Source organism: Notolabrus celidotus, chromosome 6 (genome assembly GCF_009762535.1).
Source record: "Notolabrus celidotus isolate fNotCel1 chromosome 6, fNotCel1.pri, whole genome shotgun sequence".
Taxonomy (NCBI): Eukaryota; Metazoa; Chordata; class Actinopteri; order Labriformes; family Labridae; genus Notolabrus; species Notolabrus celidotus.
Genome location: NC_048277.1, coordinates 36,982,986 through 37,005,413, shown reverse-complemented (window position 1 = coordinate 37,005,413; position 22,428 = coordinate 36,982,986). Strand labels below are relative to the sequence as shown.

Here is a 22,428-nt window from a genome sequence, read left to right as displayed (position 1 = left end):
CTGTATCTGCAGGTTATGAAACAGACTGATGTTAAAACTGATGCTTTTTATAAAATACAAAAACAAGACCATCGGCATGAAGAGTTTTTATAACGTCTGAAAACGCTGCTGGGGGAAAGTGTCAGAAAGTGATTCACTGCACGCTGCTGAAAATGTCTTTTATTGATTTATTTGTAATTTTCCACGGCAAAGATTCTTGATGAGTGATAGACTCCACTATTAATTGTGACTATTACATGAAAGCAGAATGAGATTTTGTTGTTGAAGAAAACACAGCAGGGGGCGCCAAACCCACACAAACAGAAAGGTTCTCACAGGAGCTCGTTTGTTGTCTTTGCTCAATGAAAGAAGAACAAAGAACCTGATCAGACGCAACAGAAATTCACAGAAATCAAGAAAACAAAATGACTTTTTTCAGACACACTGTTCATCAGTAATATGTCCCAGAATTCAACACTTCTCATCAAAAGATCCATCTGACACACGGACATTTAGGAAAAGTTACACAGAGGAAAATGTGGATTTTTGACACTGCATTGAATTGTGCTAAAAATCAAAAAGAACAATTAAAGAGACTTTTCAAATCTCTGATTTATTCTGATTCTTATTGATAATCCCTGATTAAAAGTGACTTCAAAGTCATATTTACAGATTCTATTTACAAAAACAATCCTTTATATGTCAAGAAGAGGTGTAACTGTGGTCATGGTCACCTGAAATCTTGTGCATGTCACCTCCTCTACAGTAAACAGCACGCTGCTGTTAACACCAACTCTCTGCAGACGCTCACAATTTGACTCTAACAGTTATAAAACTCAGATTATAATTTTAATCTCATGAAAGAAATGTTTGTCTTCAAGGAGTGAGCATGCTGTCAGCAGGATGAAACACATCAAGGGTCATATTCAGGAACTAAAGGACACCTTAAAGGCCTTAAAGACATTTGTGATGATGGACACCTCTTCAGGTGTTCTCTTTGACATCAACCTTTCTCTGAAACTCAGTGGTTGCTCTCCTCAGTTTGGTTGACAGGAGAGATGATCAGAGGAGCAGAGTTTATACCTCCATCATTGTTACAGGGACCAAAGTATGGGTAGAGTTTCTCAGTGAAGGAGCAGCCAGTGAAGGAGTAGATCAGAGCTGCAGCATCAACGTCATAAAAGGAGACCAGACCCTCCTCATAGTCCACAAACACCCCCACCTTCTCAGGATCAGACTGCAGAGAGAGACGGACTCTAGGGTCATCAAGAGCTGTGTACTCATTTTTATTCCTCAAACATATTGTCCAGAAACCATTCTGAGGACTCAGTGTGATTAGTCCCTTCCAGTTGATCGACTCTCTGGCCACTCCTAAAGCCCACTCAGTCTTCCCTTTAACCTGAACCTCGAAGTAAAATCTGCCTGAAGAGAAACTCTGCTTTGATAAGACAATAACACAACGATCAAATCTCTCTGGATTGTAGACCATATATGGTCTTATCAAAGCAGAGTTTCTCTTAAATGCTATAGCATATAAACTAAATCTCTCTGAATTGTTTTGGAGATTCTTCCTCACATCACTGTGATGAACTTGTTTTCCATCATCAGACAGGATGAGATCAGGATGTGCTGTATCAGGATCAAGAGTCAGATCCACCTCATACTGCTGGACTCTCTTCAGCTCGGCCTCAAACAGCTTCTTCATCTGTTCACTGAGCGTCTCCTCCAGCTGCTTCACAGCTCTCACCACAGTCCCCTCATATGAAGGTGGATGGACTCTGACTCCAGTCCAGTTCTTGGTGGGTGGAGCAGCGTTCAGGGCCGTGATGTTTTGGAGGAGGTGGAGGTGGTCTTCAGAGCGTGAGAGCTTCTTCACTTCAGAGCTTCTCTTCTCCAGCTCAGAGATTTCCTGTTGCAGCTCTTTGATGAAGCCTTCAGCCTGTTCCTCCATCTCTCTCTGCTTCTCTTTGATCGTGTCCGTCAGATTATTTAGGCGTCTCTCAACAGTCTCCATCAGAGCGCTGAAGACCTGAACACCTTCTGCCATCTCTCTGTCTGCATTCTTCTTGCTGAGCTCCACTGACTGTTTGAACTCTTCAAGCTTCAGTCGTCTCTTCTGGATCATCTTCTGAATTTCAGCCTCTGTCTTCCCCAGCTCGGCCTTCTTTCCTTCATATTCTTCTCTCAGAGGAACAACATCATGAGTCTTGTGGTCTGTAACGCTGCACAGCGCGCAGACACACATCTGGTCGTTCTTACAGAACAGCTCCAGCAGTTTGTCGTGCTTCTCACACATCCTGCCTTCCAGGTTCTCCACAGGGTCGATCAGCTGATGTCTCTTCAGACCTGTCATTGTCAGGTGAGGCTCCAGGTGAGTCTCACAGTAAGAAACCAGACACACCAGGCAGGACTTCAGGGCCTTCAGTTTGGTTCCAGTGCAGGCGTCACAGGGAACTTCTCCTGGTTTGGAAACTTGTTCTGGTCTGCGGCTGCTGGCTTTCTGTCTGAACTGAGCGACCATCTCAGAGATGAAGGTGTTGACGTGTAGCTCAGGTTTGGTGTTGAAAACCTTTTTACAGTTTGGACAATCATGTTGGACTTTAACATCCCAGTGTTCAGTGATGCAGCTTTTACAGAAGTTGTGTCCACATGATAAGGTGACAGGATCAGTGAACACATCCAGACAGATGGAGCACAGGAACTGATCTTCAGTCAGCAGACAGCTGGCAGCAGACATTTCTACAACCTGAGGACAAAAAGAGAGGAAGAATAAAAACAAAGTATGAGAAGTGGAACATAGAAAGTGTCACCATTACAGGATATCATCAACAAGTCACAGACTTAAATAGTAAACGGACTAAAAACTAGCCGATCACTCATTCCTGTTCTACATATCCCGTTAATACGGCTCGTCTACTCATCAGCACAAAAGTTAAATCATTGAAAATTAAACTTGATGCTACAAAATTATGGGGCACTGTTTGTAAAGTTGTGCGCACTGAAAATAACAAAGACTCTCCACATGAAGTGATACAGACTTAGTTTGTCCGTTCCATAGACTGGGTCTGTCTCTGAGTGTTGTTTGGTTCAGTGTGAATTAGTATGGGGTGCCGTTAGTACCAAAATAAGAGCTTCATAAAGTGATACAGATATCCCGACCACAGTCTGTCAGCACTGACTCCTTCTAGGTTATAGTCGGACTTCCTGCTGTAAAAATGTTAGAAAGGCAGTTTTGGAGTTCATCAAGAGATTTCACAACGCTCAGAGACAGAACTGACCCGGTCTGTGGAACGGACAAGATAAGTTGCTATCGCTAAGTCTGTAACATTTTATGAAGCTTTTATTTTGGTATTTCTGCTAGGCTGCAGTTTGAATTTGCATATCAGCTAAATATTAAGTACCACAGAGCAACATTCAACATTTAGATTTAACATTTAGATTTAGATTTAACAATCAACATTTAGAATTAACATTTAGATCTAAAATGACCATTTAGGTTCAATATTTAGATCTATATTAAAAATGTAATATTAAGGTTTCAAATTAACATTTACATTTACCATGTAGATCTATATTAATCATTTAATTTTTAGATTTAAAATTACTACTTAGGTTTGACATTTATATCTATATTAAACAATTTATATTTATATTTCAAATTAACATTTAGCTTTAACATTTAACATTAATATTTAACATTTAATATTTAGATTTAACATTTAAAATTTAGATTCATATATAGCATTTAGATTCAACAATCAACATTTAGATTGAACTATCAAAATTAAGATTTAACATTTAGAATTAACATTTTACATTTTACATTTAGATTTAAAATTACCATTTATGTTTAAACATTTAGATCTATATTTAAAATCTAATATTTAGGTTTCAAATTAACATTTACGTTTACATTTACCATGTAGATCTATATTAAATGTTTAATATTTCGATTTAAAATTAGCTTTTATTTTTAACATTCATATCTATATTCATCAATTTATATTTATATTTCAAATTAACATTTAGCTTTAACATTCAACATTAATATTTAGATTTAAAATGTACATTTAGATTCAACATTTAACACTTAGATTCATATTTAGCATTTAGATTTAACATTGATTGTAACTTAAATATATTTTCCACAACAAATTAAATGTGAAGAAAATCACAAATATTTCTCTAAATGTGAAAAAAAGTGACTTTTTATTTTTCTTTGAGGTTTTGGAGCTAAATGTGGAGAATTGTTGATGTTATTTTCAGTGAGCACAACTTTACAAACAGCTCCCCATACACAATCACATGAACACAATGGTAGGACTCTTCACATCAGGAGTGTGGGACATAAAGTCCTGCAAGCCAAATCCAGGAGCAGAACCACTTTGATCCAAACTTCTTCTGAAGAACCAAAACAGCAGTCAGGGAGTGATAGCAGGCCACGCAATAACCAGGGCCTGACTGTCCAACACTCATGCAGCACAGCCTCGGAGCATCAGAAGGAGGGCCACAACCCAACCACCAGAGAACTCTGGACCGGACCAGAACCAGCCTCCAGCCTAGAGAACTCTGGACCGGACCAGAACCAGCCTCCAGCCTAGAGAACTCTGGACCGGACCAGAACCAGCCTCCGGACCAGAGAACTCTGGACCGGACCAGAACCAGCCTCCAGCCTAGAGAACTCTGGACTGGACCAGAACCAGCCTCCAGACCAGAGAACTCTGGACCGGACCAGAACCAGCCTCCAGCCTAGAGAACTCTGGACCGGACCAGAACCAGCCTCCAGCCTAGAGAACTCTGGACCGGACCAGAACCAGCCTCCAGCCTAGAGAACTCTGGACTGGACCAGAACCAGCCTCAAGACCAGAGAACTCTGGACCGGACCAGAACCAGCCTCTAGCCTAGAGAACTCTGGACTGGACCAGAACCAGCCTCTAGCCTAGAGAACTCTGGACCGGACCAGAACCAGCCTCCAGCCTAGAGAACTCTGGACCGTACCAGAACCAGCCTCCAGACCAGAGAACTCTGAACCGGACCAGAACCAGCCTCCGGACCAGAGAACTCTGGATCGGACCAGAACCAGCCTGTGGACCAGAGAACTCTGGACCGGACCAGAACCAGCCTCCAGACCAGAGAACTCTGGACTGGACCAGAACCAGCCTCCAGCCTAGAGAACTGCTTCCTAGTGCTCCAGGAGTCACAACAGTTTACACACCAATCGATCCCCTCCTTCCCTCCTTCCCTCCTTCCCTCCTTCCCTCCTTCCAGGCTGCAGACACCCTGAAGGAGCGCGAGAGTGAGGCCCGGACACACACACCTGTATATATCAGTGCGCGCGACGCCGCCCAGTAATCAACGCTCCTGAAGCTGGCACAGTGCCATGCAGAGACAGGGAGGGAGAGCCAACTCACCACACCTATGAGGCCTTTCACCAAATACACAAACACTTTATTAGACTGTGTTCACCTAGAAACACTTTATTATCCTATACAAATACTCTATTCTTCTATATTACCACTTAATTCTTGTATATAGATCCTTCATTCTCTAATATAACGACTTTATTTAACTTGTTTCTTGTTTCCTCTTAAATGTTCAGTCAGTACATTTAGTCTTTGTAGGTCAGTGTACTCACCGCTGATGGACACAGATTCTGCTGTTCAGTTGAGAAAAACTCCAAGACTTTGCTTGAATTTGTCTTTAGAGAGAAACAGGGAGACTTTTCTCGACCGCAGCTCTGCTCACACTCAGACTAACTTTCACTCTCAATTCAAGAAAAGTGGCATTCCAGTCCCTCCTCCTCCAGTGACGTCTTCAGGCCTCGTGGGAGCACACCTTGACGTGGCTTTGATCTAAGAAGAGTCTTTACTGACTTTTCATTCTCCATATTTAAGAACATATAATTATACTCAGAAAACAAGAAGTCTGTCAGATGAATGAACATACTGTATGTTTTCATGAACAGGCTGCTACATGTGTGGAAAGGTCACTATACATCATCCCTCTTATTATCAGACTGATGTCCTCCAAAGCCTGAGACAGAAAGGACAGATGGAGCGAGAGCCAGCACATCACTGGGGTTATCAAGTGGGCTCCTCCCTTCACTGATGTTTCCTTTAGTTCGGCCCACGACACCTCAGGGAGTCCTCCCGCTGTCAGCTCTATACAACAAACTCTCCGCTGACTGCTGGACCAGAGCACCATGTCCGGCCTCAGATGAGTGGAAACCATCTCCTGTGGCACTACGAGCTTTCCTCCCAAGTCTACCTGCATCTCCCAGTCCCTCCCTCCCTTTGATTGAGAGGTAGTGAAGCTTTATTATGATCAACATTGATCCACAAGTGGGAGCCTCTGGGTTTGAAATTAAACCAGTGTGGATGTGCCAAAAACTGCAGTTCCTGGAGTGTCCACTTGAGGCCGGGTGCAGGAATCCCAATTCAGCCCCGTGTTTAAGTGTTTCTTTTTTACAGCAGAAACAAACTGAAGTTTGAAGGAGACAGAATTTCCAATATGGCGTCTGCCATCGATGGGCTTCGTAACGCCTCTTCAAAAACCAACGGGTGAAATGACTGAGACTACACTCCAGTTTGATTGTCTTTTTATTACCTGATGGATCGGTTATTCATCACATGACCATGATTCTATCAGGAAACATTCATGTTCATTTCAAATAAAACATCCTACGAGAGTAAAAAACAAACATGTAGAATGGAACATTTTCTTCATCACAAGAATCTACATTTAGTTGAAGTATGTTTTATTCTCTTAGAGATTATAATGATCGTTAAGGCAATATAAAATCTTTGTACTCGTACACCCAGTGTGTTTCACGTCCTTCCAATCAGTGAAGAACTTTTACTTCCTGAAGCTTTAATGTTGAAGCCGTCACCTTTGTCAAAGGTGGGAAAATGAAGCTGCACTCGGGTTTGTACCGCCGTACAGATTCTCCCTCAGAAACACCAAAATCTTCCTCCAGGCGTCTTCCTGAGCGCGAGAATGTGCCACCGTCTCTCCGCCCCACAGAACCACCACTGCAAAAACAACAGAGACCATGTTGAATCACTGGAGGTGTCTCGATCACCTCTGACGCTGATGCACACCTGGATGAGATGGAACCTACTCTTCTGTTGTGTGTCCACTGTTTTGAACATGCTGGCTCGGAAGTGCGGCGTGTACGGCGGCTCGATCAGGTGACCGGTGTCTGGGTACGACAGCAGGGTCAGCAGGTGGCTGTTCCCTGCTTTCTCCATCATCTCTTTTATCTGGAAAAAGAAGAAGCCAAAGTTCATGATTATATCTCATGTACTAAAGGAGCTTTTATTTTTGAGAAGAGTTGGACATGATGATCATATTCAAAGATTTAGTTCTTGTATCTCGACACTGTAAAGGCTGGTTTATACTTCGGCGTCAGTAGTGATTGATGCAAACATGAGCTCTAGATACTCGTGTGTTGATGTGTCCGTGTTGGGCAGCAAACTCTGCCGAAACGCTGGAGGGCAGTGCGGTCTCTCTGTTGATTGGGTCGCCTGTTTCCGGCCCTGCTACGTTTACTTTTCCACAGCGACTCAGAGCGTAGTTACTTCCTGTAACTTACACGCGTAGGTCCCTTTGAAGTTAGGGCAACCACGCAGACCTACACGTGTGGGCCGTTCGAAGTAACTGGAGCCACGCAGACCCATGCATGCAGGCCCACGCGAAGTTACGAGAGCCACGCAGGCCCTGGCGTAGGTCCCTACGAAGTTACGAGAGCCACATAGACCTATGCATGCAGGCCCACGCAAAGTTACGAGAGCCACGCAGGCCCTGGCGTAGGTCCCTACGAACTTACGAGAGCCACGCAGACCTATGCATGCAGGCCCATGCGAAGTTACGAGAGCCACGCAGGCCCTGGCGTAGGTCCCTACAAAGTTACGAGAGCCACGCGGGCCTATGCATGCAGGCCCACGCGAAGTTACGAGAGCCACGCAGGCCCTGGCGTAGGTCCCTACGAAGTTACGAGAGCCACGCAGACCTATGCATGCAGGCCCACGCGAAGTTACGAGAGCCATGCAGGCCCTGGCGTAGGTCCCTGCAAAGTAACTTCCTGTAACCTATGCTGGTAGGTCCCTACGAAGTTACGGGAGCCACGCAGACCCACGCAAAGTTATGGGAGCCAAGCAGACCCTGGCGTAGGTCCCTGTGAAGTTACTTCCTGTATCCTATGCTGGTAGGTCCCTACGAAGTTACGGGAGCCACGCAGACCCACGCAAAGTTATGGTAGCCACGCAGACCCTGGCGTAGGTCCCTGCAAAGTAACTTCCTGTAACCTATGCTGGTAGGTCCCTACGAAGTTACGGGAGCCACGCAGGCCCACGCAAAGTTATGGGAGCCACGCAGACCCTGCCGTAGGTCCCTGTGAAGATACTTCCTGTAACCTATGCTGGTAGGTCCCTGCAAAGTTACTTCCTGTAACCTATGCTGGTAGGTCCCTGCAAAGTTACTTCCTGTAACCTATGCTGGTAGGTCCCTGCAAAGTTACTTCCTGTAACCTATGCTGGTAGGTCCCTGCAAAGTTACTTCCTGTAACCTATGCTGGTAGGTCCCTGCAAAGCTACTTCCTGTAACCTATGCTGGTAGGTCCCTACGAAGTTACGGGAGCCATGCAGATCTACGCGCATAAGCCCCCGGCGAAGTTACGGGAGCCACGCAGGCCCACGCAAAGTTGCAGAAGCCACGCAGACCCTGGCGTAGGTCCCTGCGGAGTTACTTCCCATAACCTACGCTCGTAGGCCCATGGGAAGTTATGGGAGCCACGCAGGCCCACGGGCGTAGGCCCCTGTGAAGTAACTCCCCGAAACCTATGATCGTAGTCCCTACAAAGTTATGGGAGCCATGCAGACCTAAGCGTGTAGGCGCCTGCAAAGTTAAAGGAGCCACGCAGACCTATGCAAGTAGGCCCCTGCAAAGTTAAGGGAGCCACGCAGACCTAAGCATGTAGGCCCCTGCAAAGTTAAGGGAGCCACGCAGACCCACGTGCGTAGGTCCCTACAATGTTACGGGTAGGCTTTGCCTCTAATTCCAGGCAGAAGTATAAACCAGGCTTAAGGAAAGGAAAGTTCCTGGGAGGAGTTTGTATCTGGTTATGAAACAAACCTGAACTTCTACTGATGCTTCTAATAGACAGACAGGATGATCAGTGACAGCGTCACGTCACATGATGTTTGTTGTCGTGAGAAGTGGAGCAGTGCTGGGCTTAAGAGGTTGCATGATTGGGGGAGTCTGAACTTTTGTAAATTACACCACCTTCCCTACTTTGTGTTTTATTATTCATCTTTTATGATCATCTTTAAATAGTTGTATGACTTTTTTTTAACTTAATGCAATAACGAAACAAAACTTACGTCTACTGCAGAATCTGGCGCGGGCCAGTTCTGATCGTCCTCACCTACAACCAGCATCAGAGGACACTTGATCCGTCCCATCTGCTCAGAGAGAAACAAAGGTATCATTTCAGCCTGTCTTCCTGTACCTCTGAATATTCCAGCATGACTGCGACTGAGTCATTTATCTGGAAGGCTAAGGACACTCACGTCTACTTTGAACGCCGGGTCGGTGGGGATCGGCAGCAGCAGATCTCGCCAGATCACCTGGCTCTCCTCGTTGAAGCGTGTCTTGTCAGAGTTTCTGATTGGATTAAAAAAAAATCACCTTTTTCAAACTTGACCTGACGACATATTTTAAATACTGGGCTCAGGGCTTAACCTTATGTTAGGAAGGCAAATGAACGTACTTGTTGAAGTAAGCCAGTATTTGTTTCACAGATCCGTCAACTGGCTGCACATGACTCCCGCTGACACACACTGCACATCTAAGCTGTGAAACAACACAGAATCATAAAAGGACTCAGTAAAACACAAACTTTTACAGGGAAATATGAACAACTATTATTCTCTGATCGTCAGCACAAAGCTTAATCAGACTGTCTTTCAAGAAGTGGAGCTAAGTCATTCAACATGAGTAGTGCTCACCTTTATAACTTCAGAGTAAGCAGCCACTTTGAAGGTGATAGAGGTCCCAAAAGACAGACCCAGCATTGCAATCCTGCTGCCGAGGATTTGAGGGTGCTGCTGCAAGACTCTGTAGGCCTTCTGCAGAACGGAAAACACACGGTTAACGCAGCAGATAAAACCGTTAACAGTGAAACTGTCCGTGCCGAACCGTGGAGAGGCATCCGTACGGATCACGGATCAACGATGATCTGTTGCACCACTAGTGACAAGGCAACAACGTGACAAGGCAACAACGTAACAACGTGACAACGCAACAACGTAACAACGTGACAACGCAACAACGTAACAACGGTCAAAAACCAACTGCCCTTCCGGGTCAAGACACACATCTGATACCCAGGCGGTGACGTACTTTTATACCTGTGCCCTTAATGAGTAAAACGATGACACCTTGTGGCACAATAAACAATGCGTTTCAAAGCTTGACCCAAAACATGAATCTGGCTCTTACACTGTGTGTTCTTTGAAGTTTCCCTCTACGGCGGCTGTGAATCAAAGGAAACAGGAAGTAAAACCCCGTTTTTTAAACTCTAATAACCAACGAAAAAGAAACTTTTCAGGAAAAAGAGGCCTTGAACACAAAACAGTGAAATACTAACTACATATCACCACAGCATACGGACGGGAGAAACATTCGTATCACGTGTATTTAGTTTTTAAAGTTTGACTGCTCCCCCATTCAAATGAATGGAGGAGACGGATTTTTTGACCTATACTGCAGCCAGCCACCAGGGGGCAGACACACTGCTGAAAGCTTCACCACCAGCCACCGGAACGCAGCAGGTGTGCTTTATGAACCAGCTCTCCTCACATCCATGCATCTGTCTCATCTTCATTGAGGATTTTTAGTAAGCTTTGATCAACTCCTCGTCATCAAAGCTGCAGATGCATGTCAGAGTGAGCTGACTGTCTGTCCAGTGCGCCTGTCCCTGCAGGTGCATTCAGGGACCGTCGTAAATGTGCAATGTAGCCCTGTATTTGTGTTTATGACGTTTTTATTTGAATCAAGAGATCAAGATTCAGTCTCAGTGGTCACAGAAAGAATGTTCCCTTTTGACTTCTTAGCAGGGACAGGCTGAATTATTTAACTTAGGATATTACATAAATGTTAAAAGAGTGAAATGTTGACGATTTTAACTCTTAATACCGATTTCTGATCGGCTACATGAATTATTTCAAAGAGAGAAAATGTTTCAGCAAAAATAAAAGACTAAAATGTGACTAAAACTAACATTTTCATCTAAAGACTGAGACTTAAATGAACACTGGTTCAGTCTGCTTTTGCTCTCCATACTGACTGTGTTTCCTGCATACACCAGCGCCTGCTGATGCATGATGGATTAATACTTCTCAGACTACAAATGTGCAACAAACCAAACACTTCTCATACTTAAATCCTGACCCACGCCTACAGAGTCTGCATTTTCAATTCTGTCAATAAAGATAACATGCAAATAAACCCAGATTGCACTAGATTATCAGGTACAACCTGAGCTCTGTGTGTTCAAGGATGAGTCATAAAACTCTTCTTTCTTCAGTCAGTGAAGCTGATTCTGCTGCCAGGCTTTTAACCTACTGACAGTTATGACTTTATTACACCACTGTATCAAAGATTGGATTGCATGATAGGTGCTGTTTTGTTGAGATTTATGTGGCTTCAGATTAAACAAGATCTCAGTAAGTGGGTCAAACCTTTGTCTGGGTGAATGAGTCAGGCTTTAAAGGGGACTGAACCTCTGAACCAGGACTGTCACAGTTTGTTGACACACAAACACACACTCAGATATCAGACACAAGTCCTGGTGTGGAGTGTAACCAAGACCTACTTGACTTCTGACATGTCATACAATGATTATACATGATCATGACCTGCACAGAGAAAATTACACTGGCTGGGAAGTGAAATGAAAATTAACAAAGGTTGAAACACTTTGAAAAGTTGGAGACTAATCAACATTTTGGAAAACCTTTTCAAATTTTATAAAACAAAACTACATTAAAAAAAACTTTTACCAAGACCAAAACAAATTAACATTTAAAGGCACTGTGGGGAGTTTTTAACCAGCTGAGAAACAGACTGAAACTGACACTGATGCCTCTTTATGACCTTCAAAAGCAAACAAAACCATAAACAACAACACTGATACCTTATCTGTTGTTATTTTTAATGCCTTAAACCGCTCAGAGGGGGTAGGTGTCAGACCACATGATTGGCATTTGGCTTTAGAAACACCCTTTTTTGGCTGTATTTATGGCAAATAATCACATTGAGTGATAAATCTGGCTGTTAAAAGACATTAGGGTGAGTTTTTGTTGAAAACACTACTTTTTCATGTACAGAACAAGAGATAAGAGGTATCACTTTGTCCACAAGGGGTTGCCAAAATTGATATAAATCAAAAGTTCCTCACAGCAGCTTTAAGAAAACAAATTCAAAAAATCAGTAACACTTTTAAAGAGTTAGGACATCTTTACCAGTCCTGAAAAAAATGTATAAACAGCAGATTCTACCTGAAAAGGAATGTACCAAATACAGGAAGTGAAATGGACTGCCCTGTCCATCATAGGTCATTCTGATGTGTCAGAATTGTTTTAAAAATTTAGATAATTCTGGATATTTTCAATCAGAGATTTTTAACAAATCTCTGTTTCCACTCACTCATTATAATCCACCAACCACAGCTTGATCTGATGTGTAAATACGGTCATGTCATCTCCTTATGTAGCTTTTAGTCCTTTTTAATCATATGGTGCTATTTCTACTTTTCTTCTTGTCTTCTTTTCTTCTTTGTTTGTGTTTTGGTTTCTCCTCTCCCTTTTTATTTTCATTTTATTTGACCTTATTATTCTTTTTTTGTTTAATCTTGATCTTTCTAATGAGCCTTTTTAACATCTAGGGCAAGGGACTACAGATGTAAACTAGCCTTTTAGCTAATTCTGGCATATTTACAAAAATGTTAATTAATATGCAAGGTCCATTTAAATGGAAAAATAAATTAATAATAAATTAATAAATAAAATGAAAATATCATCCGTTTAACATTTGGGAAAAAAAGCAGTAATTCTGGATATTTTTAATCATAGATTATGAATCAAAAAATCCTAGTTTCCTATGAATATTTTTCCACTATTAGTCTGAATTAAAATGACTCAGAGGACGCTGGGATTCTTTGTTCATAACTCTGATTGAAAGGGTCGGGGATAATCACTATTTTTCAAATTTGGTTTGGCTTTTATTTTGAAAGGACACATCAGAATGACCTGTGATTGACAGCACAGTCAGTTTTTTCTGCGCCAAAACAAACCGCTCGACCACTTCCGGATCACTTCCTGTATTTGGTACGTTCCTTTTCCAGTAGAATCTGCTGTTTGTTTGTTTCTGGTAAAAATGTCCCGTCTCTTTAAAAGTGTTTCTGATTTTGTACATTTGTTTTGTCAGTGGTAAAAGTGTTTAAAGTCATTTTGTTTTATAAAATGTAAATTTGTCTCTAACTTTGTAAAGGGGTTTCATCCTTTGTAAATTTGGTCCCCGCCTCCTTGAACACATTAAAGCTACTTCTCAGTCAGTTTGTTGTTGCGCTCTGCAGCCTCGACTCTCACCTCAAAGTAATCGTTCTCAACCATCTTTCCAGTTTCCAACGTGACTTTAGGAGTCAAGTAGTCGAGGGCCAGGGCGGCGATGCCATGGGAGGCCAGAAGAGCTGCACGGTACTCCACCAGCTGCCCTCCCCCCCCCCATAGGTCAATGAGGCCAGGGAAAGGTCCGGGTCCTTAATATGGGACAAAGCACAGAAAACAATGAGATTGTCCGGGAACTCTAGAGACCATTCCTGAAGATGTACAGACTCCATCCAGGTGAGCTTGAAACAGCTGAATCTGGGGTCTTTTAACCCCCAGAACTCCTTTACCCTGAACTAAAAGGTTCCTGTGCCCCCATTGTTGTCTGCGTTTCGACCGTGGCCTGAAGTCCCGGGTAGATTGTGTAAATCAGGTCAGTGACGTATGGAGAAAAAAAAAGCACTACACCACCAGACCAGTAGAGGGCAGTAAAACAAAGACGAATGCCATTCATCACAGATGACACCATAGGAGCAGACGGACAGGCAGGTATCATTATGAGCAACACAACAGTTAGCCTGTTAGCATGAAGAGACTCAGCTGGCGCTGTTTTAGATGGTGCTATATTTCATCAGAGATGGATTCACTGAATCAACACGTGAGAGGAGATAAGCGCGAGTAGCAAAGACGTTTCAACACGGCTTTAAAATCCTTTGACACTACACCACCAGACCAGTAGAGGGAAGTAAAACAAAGACGAATGCCATTCATCACAGATGGAAAAAACAATGACTGTGAATGGTTTTTGGAAAAAGTCGGAAAAAAAAATTTAAAAAAAATTTTTGAAAAAAAAAATAATTGAATTTTTTTTTTGAAAAACAAAATTAGAATTTTATTATTGAAAAACAAATAATTTGAATAAAAAAAAAATTTAAAAAAAAAATTTGAAAAAAAAAATTTGAAAAAAAAAATTTGAAAAAACTTTGACGAAAAAGTTGACCCGGAGCCTGTTGAAAAAAAAATCATTTTCCTCAAATTTGAAATTGTGCTCCAAAAGCAGAAAAACATGAAAAGAAGTGAAAATTTTGCACCTGCCGTTAAAACATTGAAAAAGCAATGAATGAATCAACACGTGAGAGGAGATAAGCGCGTGTAGCAAAGACGTTTCAACACGGCTTTAAAATCCTTTTGAACTCAAAAAGCCGTGGCAGAGATCGACCGGTGTTTTGGTTTAAACAGCGACCCTGTTAACTGGAGACTCTCAGCCGGATGCATCCCTCATAAACGTCTTTAGACGATCATTAAATATCTGATGAGGATATTTTGAAATCTTAATAAAAACTAAACTAGTTTGCATTCCCAGGAACTCCCTCTGTGTTTCAACAGCTGTGTAAACTCCACAAACACTGACACGTTCAGCTGAAGGTCTCCAGTTTACAGGGTCACTTTTAAAACCGGAACACCGGGAGGAGAGACGCATTCACGGTGGGCTGAGAGAAGACTACTGTTACAAGCTGCTAAATCAAGAGAATCACAGCTTCTTCTTTTGAAAAGTACACACACATACAAAAAAGATAGAACAAATAAAAACTAATGAAAGAAAGAGAAATCAAGTGAATCACAGATGTGTGTGATGTTATTGTGGACGGAGGGCCCCCCCAAGCAGGGGCTTTTTAGGGGGGAGATTAACTACCCCTGAACTAAATTTAGACCCTGGTTCCTCCAGTCGAAACGCACGTAGTCCCGGGGTAAAGTTCCTGCGGTTGAAAAAAGCCTTAAAGCTACACTGAAGGTCAATGTCCAACCAGAGGACGCCCCCCTCTTGACTCTCATCTCATCTTACCTGAGGGCAGGAAGAGGGTTGCAGTGAGTCCATCCTCTGTAATCGGGACCCTACGGACCCCTGGTGCCATGTACCAGCGCTCCACGACGACACCAGCCAGCGGCACCTGATCGTTGAAGCCCTCAGTCTGGTGACCCTGGTACACAGAGATGGTGAACTCCATGGGGGTCTGGATGTTCATCTTTCTCAACCTGGAGGACAATCAGAAAGATTGGACTCTGACGCTCAGAGTATTTTTTGGTGTTGTCTGAACAGTTCGCCCACCTGAGCCACGGTTTGCTGCCTGGAACTGCTCTGAGGCTCCACAGGAGACCCATCTGTTCAACGCCAGAATATGTCCCGCCCAGACTGGGATCCTCTAAAACTGCAGTGGAAACAATCATCTGAATTTAATCCTTCTGAAAGATCACAGAGTTTTTAATAATACCTGATGAAATGTAAAATCAAAGGTCTAGATTCTGGATCGTGTACCGTTTACAGTCCCGGTGTTGTTGGCGGTGTAGTGACCGAAGGCCTCCCAGGTGTGTCCGTCATCACTCTGATGGAGCGCGTGGATGGTCAGCGGGAAACCAGGCAGCGTGTTCTGGACCAAGACGGTGAACTTCTCATCCACGAGTCCTCTGGACGGCTGGACTGACAGCTTCACGCAACACTGACTGTTCTGCATCCTGAAGGTTTGAACGCCTGAAACAATAACACAAATCTGTGAAGCTGGGTGACACCACAGGGAAGACAGGAGATCTGGCTAGCAAGGATGGAGTCGACTTAAAGGGATATTTCAGTTTTTTTGAAGTGGGGTCGTATGAGTTACAGTACACTATTGCTCCTGTTAGCCACAATGAGTGCCGGTGAGCTCTTCCCCTTTAAAGGTGACATATCACGCTTTTTTCATCAACATATATTGGTCTAAGAGATCCCCAAAACATGGCTTTTAAGTTTATATTATGAAATCAGATTTTGGTCTGCCTGAAAAACCCTCTTCTTCAGCCCTCCTCAGAACACTCTGTTTTCTCTCTGACCACGCCCCCTCAGGAAGTGGGTGTGGCCTCGGCTGTCCAGCACGTTGATCTAATGTTTACATGTTGGCTGAATATACACGGCTGCTCACAGACCCGCGTTACTTCAACCCTCTGAATCTGATCCAGAATCTGATCCTGACGGAGAGGCGCCTGCAGCAGGACCTTTCTGAATCATTGGTCACAGATTTAGTGTTTCTTGTTGTTTTATTTGTCAGTATGTAGACGTGTGTCTTGGTACACAGCTACCAACATGTAGCTATGTGGCTATGCTAACTAGCGCTAGCACTTTTCAATGAAAACTAAAAATCATCCACTAGATCTTCAAATCTGCAGACGTGGGGAGTAAAACCGACCTCTGCCAGAAAGGGAGCAGGACCTTTCTGAAGGATTGGTCACAGATTCTGTGTTACTTGTTGTTTTATTTGTCAGCATGTCGACGTGTGTCTTGGTACACAGCTACAGCAACGACATGTAGCTATGTGGCTATGCTAACTAGCGCTAGCACTTTTCCATGATAAATAAAAATCATCCACTAGATCTTCAAATCTGCAGACGTGGGGAGTAAAACCGACCTTTGTGTTTATTAAGACAGCCTACAACTAGCATGCCTCCCTCCTAAGCTCCTTGTTAGCACACATGTGTGCAGGGAATGAAAAACGGAGGAGGGGTTGAGTTGTATTTTATACAGTCTATGGGCTGAACAAGCTCCGAGCTCTGACTTCCTGTTACAGACCGGATGGCGTTGTGACGTATGAAAAACACTGAAAACTGAAACGGCTGGTTTCAGCACACATTTACAGAAAGGTGGAGATATCAGAACAGGGGCAGAATGGATTCTTTTCATTTTCAGGGGGTTTGTAGACAGGGACACAGATTTCAGGTAGAGAACCATTAAAAAGTCCATTTTGCATGATATGTCACCTTTAAAGGGGAAGAGCTCACCGGCACTCATTGTGGCTAACAGGAGCGCTAATGTACTGTAACTCATACGACACCACTTCAAAAAAACTGAAATATCCCTTTAACAACATTCACAGTGAGAGATATATTTGACATTTAAAACACAGCCCGACGAGAGGTTCGGGTAACTCTTTGTCCACAGGGGGCGCCAAAATCAACGCAAACCAAAAGTTCCTCTCTGGTGTTTTAAGTTCTAGTAACATTAGCACTGTGTAGTCTCGGCTTTATAAGATAAATGACTTCAAATAAAAACCTGTTTCGACCTCCCACACACAAATCACTTCTCTACACAAAGTCGTAAAGTACACAATAAGTCTACACACCTGGGTCAATCATTACTGGTCTATAAACTAAGTAACATCCTTATTGTATCTTAAACTCGTAAAATATTAGCTGGACTTGCACGCTCTCACTCTGCCCGGACAAATGTCACGCCACAACACGCCATTCTTTTTGTTTGTTTGTTATAAGTAAGGGATAGATATGGGAAAATAAGATTACATCGGTTTTATCTTTTAATGATTTTGAGAGAGTTATACATGCTTTTATTTCGACTTGACTGGACTACTGCAATGCACTTTGTGTCGGCGTTAACCGGGCCTCCCTGGCACGCCTACAGCTAGTTCAGAATGCTGCCGCTCTGCTTTTAACTGGCACCCGTGAGCGAGAGCACAGAACCCCCATCCTCGCCTCCCTCCACTGGCTCCCTGTTCATTTTATTGTTGTTTTGTTTGTTATTGTTTTTATACAAATAAGATTTTGCTCTTGTTCACTTACTACTTACTACATACTGAATTCTGGCCAAATCAGTACGTACTGCTAGTATAGTAGGCGGTTTAGGAAACTGCCACCTTTTCCACCAAGCTTACACACTGTAATCCATCTCCCTAGGACTGGAGTGTAGGACTGGAATGACCCCCCCCCTTTTATCCTTCTAGTATTGTATTCTTTAGTGTTGCTTTTAATATTGCTATGTTGTAAGGTGACCTTGGGTGTCCAGAAAGGCGCCTTTAAATAAAATGAATTATCATTATTATTATAAAACACAACGACATTAAAGCTGGGGTTGGTAGTCTCAGAAAACTAGCATGAATTTGAATGTAGCATTTCCTCAGGACTCCGTCTAACCCAGTTGTACCAGTGACACGATATCAGGAGAAAAGTTATAACACACATATAATACTGTAACAACTCTACTGTTTGTTAAACGTGTTCAGTGTAGATGCTCTTAATTCCTACAGTGTTGACGGTCAGTGAAGGCATCAGGAGAGGTGTAGAGTGTGTGAGCGGGAGAGAGGAGAGACAAGAGGAGAAGTTCTTCATTCATTCAAACATTGATTGTTGTTTTGTTGGTTGGCGTGGTAACGGCCGACAGATAAGATAAGATAAGATAAGATATTACTTTATTGATCCCCCGGGGGGGAAATTCAGTTGTTACAGCAACCCAGATATAAGTACAATCAAGAAAGAAGTTTCAATAAGTACAAAATAAAAAAAAATAAAAAAAATAAAAAAATAAAACAAAATAACATAAAAAAAATAAAATAAAAATAAAAATAAATAAAAATAAAAATAAGTAAAATAAAATAGATAAATAAAGCTAGAATACAATTTCGATATATACAATGTTACAATGGAATTTAAATTAAATAGCAGTAATTACAGGCAGTATTAAAAAATGTTTCAGTAGTGACAGGTTGACATGGTGTGATTATGGTTGGTAATGACAAATTAAGCAATAAATAAATAGTGACCGGTTATTAAAGATCGGCGTTTTCACGAATTGGCTCGTCATCCCTACAGTGTCCGGACGGACGCTACAGTACATCTACATTTCTGTAGGACTTACTAAATGTCATTCATTCTTCTGCTTGTCAGAGCCCCCGTGGTGAGAGCTTTTTAGACTCTGATCCGGACTACAGTCCTGAGCAAAGCCCCTCATGGGGTCAGAGGGGACAGGCCCGAGGTGGAGCGAGAGGGGCAGTCAGTAGAGTCAGGGGAAGCAGAGGCAGGAGACGGGGAGTGAACGCCGGGGAAATGTACGCTCTGCAGGAGGCGTGCAGAACGGCAGGACAGGATCTGATTGGTTTAACATTTTGGGACCCTAATGACGGTGATTGGTTGGTGTTTTCCCAGGTTTACTCCGGCTGTAGATAGCAGTTTTTCTTACCTCTTTTTTAAGAACACATTATGTATTGATTACCATCAGGACATAAAGATCATTTTAACCAGTAAAACAAAAAGTGGATCTAAATCTGAACACCAACCTCAGCTTTAACCAAACAGGAACAGATAGGTACCCTCGGGCCATAGACATGATGTAGTTCTGTTTTCTGATTTGCTCCTCAGGGCCCCCGTACCCTTCACATGAAGTTAAGTTTTAAAGATGAGGTTAAAGTATCACAAAGAGGGAAAAGTGGACTCTAATATTCAACTTTTGGCACCGACCTTCCCTTTGTTTACAGGACGAAACCACAGAAGACGAAAAGTAACATGGCACGCACCTTGAAGCTGTGTTCTCCTCCAGGTGAGTCTCCTGGATCTCCCCGGGTTTAACTTGTTACAGAGCCCGGAAACAAACACCTGACACTGAACAATCCGTGTCAACATCTCACTGAGGGGACCAGCGCGCGAGCTTTACTCGGGCTAAAGTTCAGCCTCCCCGGGTGGAGTCTATGGTGGAGCTTCACTCCACCTCCAGGGGAACGTTAGGGGGAGCGGACACAGGATGGCGGCAGCGAGTCACAGACACGACACACTCTGACCCTGTGTGTGTGTGTGTGTGTGTGTGTGTGTGTGTGTGTGTGTGTGTGTGTGTGTGTGTGTGTGTGTGTGTGTGTGTGTGTGTCACTTCACATGTTTTTGTTGTCGTGTAATATCCACTGTCTGTTCAGTGAAGCTGCTTTGCTTCTTCTTCTACTTCTTCTTCTTCTTCTTCTTCTTCTTCGTGGGTTTCTAAGAGGCGGCTCACAAACCAAGTAATAATGGTGCACACCGCCCCCTACTGTCCCGGAGTAACATCAGGGTTTTATGTTTATACCACAGGTTACATTCTACATAATGAAACATGAAAACAAATCACTAAATAATCAAATAAGATTAAGCAACATAGTAACATACATATAATAGTAACAAATAAATAACATACAATAATAATAATAGTAATAATAATAATAATAGTAATAATAATAGTAATAATAATAATAATATATTTATAATAATAATATAATTATAATAATAGTATGTAATAATAATAATAATAGTAATAATAATAGTAATAATAATAATAATAATAGTAATAGTATGTAATAATAATAATAATAATAATAATAGTAATAATAATAATAATAGTAATAACAATAATAATAATAATAATAATAATAGTAATAGTAATAATAATAATAATATAATTATAATAATAATATAATTATAGTCATAATAATAATAATAGTAATAATAATAATAATATAATTATAATAATAATATGTAATAATAATAATAATAATAATAGTAATAATGATAATAATATAAAATAATAATAATATTATAATAATAATAATAATATAAAATAATAATAATAATAATAAAATAATCAAGAAATCTTTATTGCCAAGTGAGCTCGCACACACAAGGAATTTGACGTGTTGAATGGAACACTGGTACTTAACAACTAGACTGTAAGGATTATAAATATAGAAACCTACAAACTAGTGATGGTGAGATGAAGCCTCATGAAGCGTCAAACCACTTGAGCCAATTGGTTCGAGGAAGGGTTCATTTCTCGAAGCTTCATGTGCACACGAAACCACCTACTGGCCAGGTGTATAATCACAGGCAGCTGGATCTTAACCACATAATGTGTGACGCATTGAATTTTTGTGTCTGTTATGGGAATGACCATGAATTACAAAAAATGTATGACCAAATAATTTCTGTACATAGATGATCATATATGTGTATGATAAAATATTTTTGAATGTATTCTGTGTGTAAATTTTCCCAAGATGGTAGTATCATATGATACGGCAGGTTGTGTAATTATATTTTTCTGTCACTTTAGGAAAATGGAATTTCTTCTCTTCTATTCCTCCCTTTAAACTCCTCCTTTCCTTCTTCTTCTTCTTCTGCTGCTTCTTCGGTGTTCTGTTGAGTTGTGCTACTGGAGTGCGAATCAGTAGCAGATACTATGCGCTTTTTCTTTATTCTTTTTAATAAAAACAAGGGTGTTTGAACTGAAAGAATAAGGCGAGCATCTCCTGCTGCTCTAACATTAAGGAATTATTGAAATTTTCAAATATATCTCAACAGACTAATATCACCTTTCAAAGTATGTCTCCAGAACCACAACATTTTATCTCACACCACTGCTCTCTTCATCTGCATTTTCAAGGTATGATGAGTGTGTTTTAATACCCTTACAATACAAAATCTTTACTTGAGATTTCAGGAGAACATTACCGCTCCAAGTAGTGACGCGGACGAGGCTGTGGAAGAGTTAGATACTCACTGGTGAGTAAATCTTCCCTATAACTTCCTTTCTCACTTCATGACTGCTCTTTGTTTTTGTTTTCACTGTTTTGTCTTTAAAGCTAATTTAACGTTTTTATTATTTCTCAGATTTTTGTCAGAAATTATAAACAGAGAAATCACAAACACATGAATTTGATAATACATCCGCAATGTATATAAATGAATCTAGAATTTAAATGTTAATGAAGGCACTGCCAGCCTCATGTCTCCAGACAAACTCTCTCACCCCCTGACCTTTGACCTCTCAAGAGAATAGGGAGGTAGTGTGGGGGTGGGTGTTAGCCAACTGATTGCACAACAACAAAGTGCAGTCAGCACCAAAACATCCATCTGTCCCTGTGGGGCCCGGGGACTTCATGTCAGATAAAAGTGGAGTCCTCTGGTTCTTCTGGTTCTGAGTCCTTCCTGTGGAACTTCTTTGCCTTTAATTAAGGAACACAGAGTTAAACCTCTTTACTGATGTCTCCTGACAGTTTCTAGAAATTATCAG

The 22,428-nt window shown here is 41.9% G+C and overlaps 3 protein-coding genes across 4 annotated transcripts in view; all 3 read right to left on the bottom strand.

The window, feature by feature from the left end:
* Positions 1 to 2,487, bottom strand: part of LOC117814696 (E3 ubiquitin-protein ligase TRIM21-like) — a 13,771-nt gene extending 11,284 nt beyond the window's left edge. The window contains exon 1 of the mRNA XM_034686165.1: positions 960 to 2,487. Coding sequence (XP_034542056.1) covers positions 1,001 to 2,332 — 1,332 coding nt within the window. The 5' untranslated portion in view covers positions 2,333 to 2,487 and the 3' untranslated portion in view covers positions 960 to 1,000. The remainder of the gene's footprint in view (positions 1 to 959) is intronic.
* LOC117814692 (E3 ubiquitin-protein ligase TRIM21-like) overlaps positions 1 to 5,736 on the bottom strand; it is a 16,594-nt gene extending 10,858 nt beyond the window's left edge. Inside the window, exons 1-2 of one of the 2 annotated variants that reach the window (XM_034686158.1) lie at positions 5,615 to 5,736; positions 2,498 to 2,725 (exon numbers count right to left, since the gene is read on the bottom strand). In XM_034686158.1, coding sequence (XP_034542049.1) covers positions 2,498 to 2,716 — 219 coding nt within the window. In that variant the 5' untranslated portion in view covers positions 2,717 to 2,725; positions 5,615 to 5,736. The remainder of the gene's footprint in view (positions 1 to 2,497; positions 2,726 to 5,614) is intronic. The other variant, XM_034686159.1, reaches the window with a different exon arrangement.
* An 824-nt stretch (positions 5,737 to 6,560) lies between these two features.
* Positions 6,561 to 20,365, bottom strand: LOC117814695 (peroxisomal succinyl-coenzyme A thioesterase-like). The gene is made up of 11 exons (XM_034686164.1): positions 19,913 to 20,365; positions 15,901 to 16,113; positions 15,694 to 15,793; positions 15,430 to 15,620; positions 13,629 to 13,798; positions 9,987 to 10,106; positions 9,749 to 9,831; positions 9,549 to 9,642; positions 9,360 to 9,440; positions 7,100 to 7,241; positions 6,561 to 7,010 (listed from the first exon to the last, which is right to left on the bottom strand). The coding sequence occupies exons 1-11, from the start codon at positions 20,016 to 20,018 to the stop codon at positions 6,874 to 6,876; spliced, it is 1,437 nt and encodes a 478-aa protein (XP_034542055.1). The 5' UTR covers positions 20,019 to 20,365; the 3' UTR covers positions 6,561 to 6,873.
* Between the last annotated feature and the right edge of the window lie 2,063 nt (positions 20,366 to 22,428).

Excerpts from the sequence above, each read along its gene's own strand:
- LOC117814695 (XM_034686164.1), bottom strand. The coding sequence starts at position 20,018 with ATGTTGACACGGATTGTTCAGTGTCAGGTGTTTGTTTCCGGGCTCTGT. Across the intron at positions 9,441-9,548 it reads ACCCGGCGTTCAAAGTAGAC|ATGGGACGGATCAAGTGTCC; the intron begins GTGAGTGTCCTT and ends CTCTCTGAGCAG. Across the intron at positions 7,011-7,099 it reads AGTGGACACACAACAGAAGA|TGGTGGTTCTGTGGGGCGGA; the intron begins GTAGGTTCCATC and ends TTGTTTTTGCAG.